This window comes from Crotalus tigris, unplaced genomic scaffold (assembly GCF_016545835.1).
Source record: "Crotalus tigris isolate CLP2741 ecotype Arizona unplaced genomic scaffold, ASM1654583v1 scf7180000017754.2947050, whole genome shotgun sequence".
Taxonomy (NCBI): domain Eukaryota; kingdom Metazoa; phylum Chordata; class Lepidosauria; order Squamata; family Viperidae; genus Crotalus; species Crotalus tigris.
This window is the reverse complement of record NW_024096616.1, coordinates 759,894-767,500: the sequence shown is the minus strand read 5'-3', so window position 1 is coordinate 767,500 and position 7,607 is coordinate 759,894. Positions and strand designations below refer to the sequence as shown.

General features: G+C 38.5%; 1 protein-coding gene across 1 annotated transcript in view; it reads left to right on the top strand.

Moving 5' to 3' along the window:
• Nucleotides 1-7,607, top strand: part of MGAT4B (alpha-1,3-mannosyl-glycoprotein 4-beta-N-acetylglucosaminyltransferase B) — a 113,321-nt gene that overhangs the window by 52,218 nt on the left and 53,496 nt on the right. The window contains exons 2-3 of the mRNA XM_039340846.1: nt 4,930-5,109; nt 7,201-7,341. Coding sequence (XP_039196780.1) covers nt 4,930-5,109; nt 7,201-7,341 — 321 coding nt within the window. The remainder of the gene's footprint in view (nt 1-4,929; nt 5,110-7,200; nt 7,342-7,607) is intronic.

Below are 7,607 nucleotides of genomic sequence, written 5' to 3'. Positions count from 1 at the left end.
GCAGTGGCGCTGGTAGTGGCGCTAGCACTCATGCAGATGCGCAAACAGGCTGCTAGCACGCACACAACACTGGTGCCAGCCTAGTATCCACATGCATACGGGGATGCTAGTGCCCATATGCATGCACAAATAGGGTCCCTAGCACCCAGGCACATGCGTAAATGGGGCTGCTAGCACCTATGCAGCAGCTAACCCCCTTGCGGTGGTCCTAGTGTGAGTGGAGGTAGTGCACGCACACATGCATGCACTTGCCAGCCATTCCTGCAGCCCAGTGGCCAATAGGCCATGGACCAGTGGCCAACAGGCCATGGACCGGTACTGGGCCATGGCCCACAGGTTGGGGACCCCTGTACTATAGTCAATGAAAGGAAATCTTTTGGTAGGTGCCTCATCTTTGCAATTTAATGAGAAATACAACACTATATTGAAACAGGCAGACAATACATGACTGATAATCAGTGACTTTTCCATTCTCCATGTGCTATAGAGATCTTCTGAAGGGTTTGAGACTTTTTTATGTTGCTAAGTAATCTTGATTTGTGCTACTGTACTGTTTCAAGGATTTGTATAAGAGATTTGGAAGTGAAAGAATAGCATTCTTGACTTTATTTCACAGACCCTCTTTTTACAAAAATGCAAATTTCATCAAGTAAATACTATTGCTCTAATAAAAGCAGTATCAATTTTAAGGATTGGAAAATTGAACTTGTGAGTAAAGTTGGCAACTTCACTAATTTGAGCTAATTAATATTATAAAGAGCCACTTTCTTTTCCACTCATGAAGAACTGGTTTTCTCAACGTTTTATTCATGAATTTCCAAAATACTTTAAGCTAGGATATTCTAAGCAGCGTACAAAAATAATTAGTTTAAAAATATTACAGTTGCAAAACTTTTCTGAAACAATGAGATGTTTCAAGTCTCTGTAAGGCATGGTAACCTCCCTTGCCTGAGAGGAAAGCCATTTGGGGAAGGGGAATCCCAACTAAGAAGGCCTGCCTTCAACCCCTCTTGTCACAGTACTTGTTAGATGGGGGCTTTCATTAGGCATTCTCTGTGGCCCTGGGCAGAGTTTATATGAGACGGGCACTCCAGGATATCCAAGCCTTGACCCATATAAGTAAGCTTCAAGGGTGATAACTAGTGCTATATATTGCACTTCGAAGCATGTCAGTGGCCATTGCAGCTCCCACTGCATTGGCATTACATAAGCATGTAGTTTGCTACACTTTGCTGATGGTCTTGAAGACCAGCCCCACGTAAAAGAAATTGCAGAATGCATATAGGAGAGGACAAGGGTATATGAGGAACTATATTCATTACCCCCTTATTTTAAGTAAGGCCATACTTGATACACTAGTTCCAAAGTGGGGGAAAAGGCATCTTGCACACAGCCTCCATCTGCTCTTCAGGGGAGCATCACCTCATTGAGAGTCAAATATAATATAATTCCAGAATCCATCAGCTTCAAAGGAATATCCATTCAGTCCCCATTCTGTATTGCTTGGACTGACTATGGGTAATATCCTTGAACACTATTTGGAATGCATCAGGGCTCAGTCCCTTCCTTTATACTATTTAACATTAAAAAGAAAAGAAAATGAAATTGTTGGGAAAAGTCATCTGCCTAAACTGGTCTCAGGTATCACTGATATGCTGATGATGCTCAACAATGCAGGTCTGCCTTTGGTTGATCAGGAAATGTAAGTTCTCACCCAGTGTTTTAAGCTGCCAGGATCTGGATAAGAAGGAACAAACTTACATTCAAACCAAACAAGATAGGATATGACTTTTCCTCACACCCCCATAACAACTGATTGCAACCTCCCATTCAGGAAAGAGCATAACCACTGTAAAACTATGTCTCCAATACTCAGTAGATTTAGATAATTCAGCGGGATCAACAGGAAGCCACTGAGAAATCTAATGTAGTAAGGATGACTCCCCTTCATTCCCATCATTGCTCATACTGTATAAGTAACATATGAATGTTGGTTGATTTATTAATATGAAGAAGAAATACCAAGTAATTTAATAGAGTTTAATCTTTCCAGCTATTTGGCCTTAATTTCCATAATCTAAAGCTGAAGTAGATGCCTACAACAGCTATATATACCTTAAAAACAACAATTTGTTCCATAAAAATACAAATGGGAGAAGTCTTTGGACTTTACTTTGAAATAAATTTCTTTACAATCACTAGAAACCTTTATTTAAATTGAATTACATTCTGTATTTCTCTGAGAAATTCAGAAGAACTGTCAGCAAGCTTGATATCTCAAAGGATTTTCATTGCTCAGGGATTGGGCAATGGGTTCTGAGATTTATTTTTATTAGCAGCAGAAAGGATCAGGCTTTTCACATCAATCATAGACCATTCTAAAATGTTGTTTGGCATTATGTGGATAGAGGACCACCCCCTCTCAAAAAAATCCAAGCCACAAATAAGCCACAGTTAGCCACACATATCAAGTCATAGTTATACAATGTGTGAAGCACTGTGAATGCAGCAGTCTGGCAGGTCCCTACTTTTTAGCCTTTTGGAAGACCATTAAAGAGCAGAGTCCAGCCCAAATGGACACTGAGGTAGAGTGAGGTGGGCATCTGCAGATAGTTTGTTCCAGTATCCCAAGAAGATGGCTGAGGCAAAGTATTTTTGTTCTGCTTTTTATGTTTTTTTTAATATTTAGGTTTCATTGGGAGCTGCCCACAGTTGTGTTCCAAGATAGATGGCCGTACAAATCTTTTAAATAAATAAACGAATGAATGGCTTGAAAATGTGATAGTCAATCTTAGAAACGTTTTCACCTGTAATAAACTTCTTTACCATTCTGTTTATGGGTGAATTTTGCAAAATAATAATTCTTTAACTAGTCCTTTGGATGGAGTAGGCTAAAATGTGTTAGTCACATTTTTTGTCAACTATGAACCTTAGCTTTAGCTTTGCTGAAGCTACCAAGTATCTAATTGTGCTCCGTTACATAGAATTACCTTGGTCATAAATGCTTTGAATGAGGTACACTTCCTGTTTCTATGCCAGCAGTGCCTGGGCAGAGCCATCTTCTGGTTTTCACTCACGGCTAAATTTAAGACAGGGAAGAAAGAACTGAGATAAAAAGGAAGACGGTAAAACATAAAATCAAGGCTGAGAGGAGTGGCCGCTGATCTGCTATCATCTGTTGAAAAATCATGTGAATTTGATTTTGCTCATCATGCTCCTCTAGCTAAATCAATAGTATGGTTTTATTTAGCACAGTTAGGAGAATCCTTAACACCCTACAGTAATAATTAGATACTATCTCCATTCATTGATTTTCTTTTTCCAAGAACTACTTTGTGAGTCATCTGGCTAAGGGGGCAGTCTGAGGTCCTAGATCTTTTTTTAATTATTTATGCTGGCCTGCTTGTGAAGCAGCTGTCACTCCATGCATAGCTGGAAAGCACACCTTGCACCTCTAGTTTGTTAAGCCACAACTAACCCACCATAGAGCACTGGTAGTGGAATGATGGATTCTTGTTTTTTAGCCTTGTACATTTTTTTATATTAAAATCCTTTGCCTATTATTTTATTTTAGCCCTTTGCTTGCTTTTTTCTTCTTCTTAAACTTCTCACTGCTAAAATCCTGGACCCACAAGTTATACACAGAGTATCATAACTTTAGGAAATAAACAAAAGACTGTTTAGATTGTTTTTTTGCAGAGAGGCTATTTTTGTGATTCTCAAACAACTACTCTCAAACACACTTGTGCTATAGGAATAACAATTACAATATCATTTACCACAAAGAAATCCTCTTTTGAATATTGGAGAACTAGTTTAACTTTAGAACAGTTTTGAAAAGTTAAATCTTTATTTCAAGTATACATCTGTATTGACTCCCTAAAACATACAAAAGCCAAAAGAATATTTGCAGTACTGTATGGGGTTTCTCCTTTATCTGTCCTATTTTAAACACCATTTCCTTTTGATTAAAAAAGAACGTAATAATATCCCCACTCTTCTTGAACTTAATCCAAGAGAAATTAGGAATATTGAATTAGTTACCACTTAGTATTTTCTGAAATACTTCTTTTTATAAATTAAAAATGCCAGGATTTGCTAGACTGGGTACAATCTTGTCTCTTATACAGTATGAACTTCCATGGACTTGTCCATATGTGAATATATGCTCATATAAACAGGGTATATTATTGTTATTGTTGTTGTTAAACAGGGTATATTATTGTTGTTGTTGTTGTTGTAATTTGTGCTTAGATATTGCTGTATTTATGTGAGGATATTTATTTCCTTATTTGGGATGCTCAGAGATAATCCAAAATCAGTTATAACTGTATTCTTCTGCTCCCTATTCCCCTCCTCCCTATATTCAGCCTGTTACAGTTGTGCATGAACCAATAAATTGCCCTATGCACTATTAATACTTAAAAAATGAATAAAGTGACTGCAATATCTAATTGTGCTTCTCTCTCTTTTTCCATAAGTACTTTGACAGAGCAATTATATATATTGTGTGGCAAGCTTGCTGGTCAAGGTGACTTTCAAAGGAATCTGGTTTATATGTAACCATTTAACTACAGTATAACTTTGTTGTGTGCTATTTCTAAAATGATTTGTAATATCTGAACTTCTGCCTAGATAGAAGCATAAACCATGAATATAAGAACATAGATTTTTTTTAGAATCTAATATATTAGTTAGAATTGATTTGGAAACACATTGCTCTAATTAATATGCCTCTGTCTGGGCCAAAATATATTTATTCCTTCAAAGTTAGCAGAAGAAAAAAGATGTTTTGTTCCTTCCTGCTCCATCCTTTCCCCTTGGAAAGAATATGAAAAACTAGCAAAACTCTACATTGGTTAACATAACTTCCCAAAATAATAATCTTTCCACTTGCAACAGTCCTACTTTTTCCTCATCTTGTTTCAGGTGATGTTGTGGATATCTATCAGCGAGAGTTCCTAGCACTGAGAGACCGTTTGCATGCTGCAGAGCAGGAAAGCCTCAAGCGGTCAAAGGAGCTGAACGTAGTCCTAGATGAAATAAAGAGAGCCATCTCTGAAAAGCAAGCCCTGCGGGACATAAATCGGACGTGGAGCAGTTTATCTGGTAAATCCGGCTTTTAAAAAGATGAGGTCTGTCTCAACCTGATACCAAAGGCTGGAAGGTCTGGCAATTGGAACCCATCAAGCCTGGAAGCACCAGGAGTGGCTGGCCAGCAAAGAGCATTTGCTGTGCGGATGTTTTGTAGGTCACTGAATGTAATGAACGTGGGCTTAAAGTTTATGAAAATGCATTGAATCATGATACTCGCCATGCATGAAATGATGTGAAAATTATTTAAAATATTCTTAGTCCATTGAAAACATATAGAGTCATTATGAACATGCAAACTGATGTTGTAGAGCAGCGGCTCCCAACCTTTTCTATACCCCGCGCCCCTAGAACTTCTGATATATTCTCGCACTCCTTACAAAAGTTCGAAATAACGGCAACGAATTATGCATATACACTATAATTTTGAAAACCCAAGTTTTCGCACCCCCTGGAATATCGTCTCGCACCCCTAATTGGGAACTCCTGTTGTAGAGGGCAGCTATCCCATTTAAGATCCCATCTCAAAGTCCGTAGTTTTTTGCAACAAAATTATTCATACCTCTGCTGTCATAGCGTTAGATTTGCGTGAAGCTCCACACTGCTCCCTGGTTTCTATTTCCGCTGATGCTTACTTGGTTTTGTATATCCTTTTTCTCAATAGCTTTAGCCAGCTGGTCTCTATTGAGAACTTGTAAACAATCCCCCTTTTGCACAGAAAAGTCTTGCCATTATGTGCTTTAATAATAAATTGCTGTGTGTATAATAATAATAATAATATTAAATTTATATCCCTCCTGACTCCCAGCAACTCTTGGGCGGATTACAGATGGTTAAAAAAACATTAAAAAACAATAATACACAAAAATACAAAACAAAGGAACAAGATCGAAGAAACAAATCTAGATGGAACATTGGAACAAGGGAAAGAAAGAAAGAAAGAAAGAAAGAAAGAAAGAAAGAAAGAAAGAAAGAAAGAAAGAAAGAAAGAAAGAAGCACCAGTTGTCCTTGCTAAAGGCCTGGGAAAAGAGCTACATCTTCTGGCCTTTGAAATACCAGTAGGGTGAAGGTTATTCAAATCTCGGGGGAACCTCATTCCAGAGTACAGGTGCTGCTACAAAGAGGACAGACTTCCGTGGTCCTGATAATGGCACTCTTTAGTAAATGGGATCTGGATTGTGTGAACCAGCCAGGCAGATATTGTGGGAGACAGGCAGTCCCTCAATTAACTGGGCTCTGTGCCATGTAGGGCTTTATAGGAAGCAACCAGCTCCTTGAACTGCATCCAGAAACAAGCTGGCGACCAGGGCCGCTCCCAAAGCAAAGCTGTTACATTGGCATAGAAGAGAGGCTATATGGAGAGTAAAGCTTCTACTGCTTGAAAAGGCTGTGTCAAAATATTTAAAATGAAGGCTTATAAAGATATATAATTGCACTCAAAAGGTGTATAATAGAACATTTTTCTCATTTGAATTGAAATGTAAGGGGCTTGTTTCTAAAACATAAAATAGTGGGTCACTTACATTTGGATTTTAGATCCATACATACACTGGATTCTTTTCCAATTAAGAACTTATTTTTATGGATACATTTGGATGCAAGCGTCCCAAATTTAGAACATAATTTTGGGGATATGTAATGTTTTAGATTCAGTGTCCAAAGTGTGCTATCAGTGAGGCCTGAAGCATTTTTTGGGGTGAACTAATCTAAACAGCTGTATAGCTCTAAATATTAAAGAAAATCAGGGTTCTGAGATTTCATAAACTGATGCTATTACCTAGTTTGGGCAATGAAAAGTCTGCAAGAAAACAACCAACCTCAGAGAGCATCAAGGACACCCCCCCCCCATTTCAACCCTGAGTTACAAATATTCTCCTTTATTGATTTGATAAATTTCTGTTTCCCTTCTCTCAAAACAGCCTGAGGAAGAGTGAAGCATAGGAGGTACTTCATGTTAAAATTAATGAAATTAGAAGATACAAATAAAAAAGATTGTACTATTTCACAAAATGGTTATGGCAATCCACTAGACAATGTATGAAATGAATTTTGTCCAGCAAAATGGGTTGAATATATCATCCAGGGGTTCCCCTGTTTTCCCCCAGATGAAACAAAACTAAAACTGTGGAATATCACTAACAAGAATGTGCTGCACCTCCCAACCATCTTCCATCATTTGCCACATTTGTTGTCAAAGGAGAACAGCCTGCAGCCAGCAATTCACCTGGGACAAGGGCGCACTGGAGGTAAGTGGGTGCCCAGTCCAGTGGTTATTCTTTCCTAATCCTAGCTGGAGTCCCACAACACGCTGTGCTGAACTATGTTTGTTTATGGCTTAAGGTGGGAGCTCTCAAACTGGGTCACGTCCCCCATGGGGATCAAGAGCAGTTTAGTCACAACGCATAAAGAGTTTTGCCTCAGAGATAGCAGTTGAGTGTGCACTTTTCCGTATTGCTACATTTGTCTATCTACCTCCTTTTCTTAGCAGAGGCAAAATGCTCCTTAAAATTAC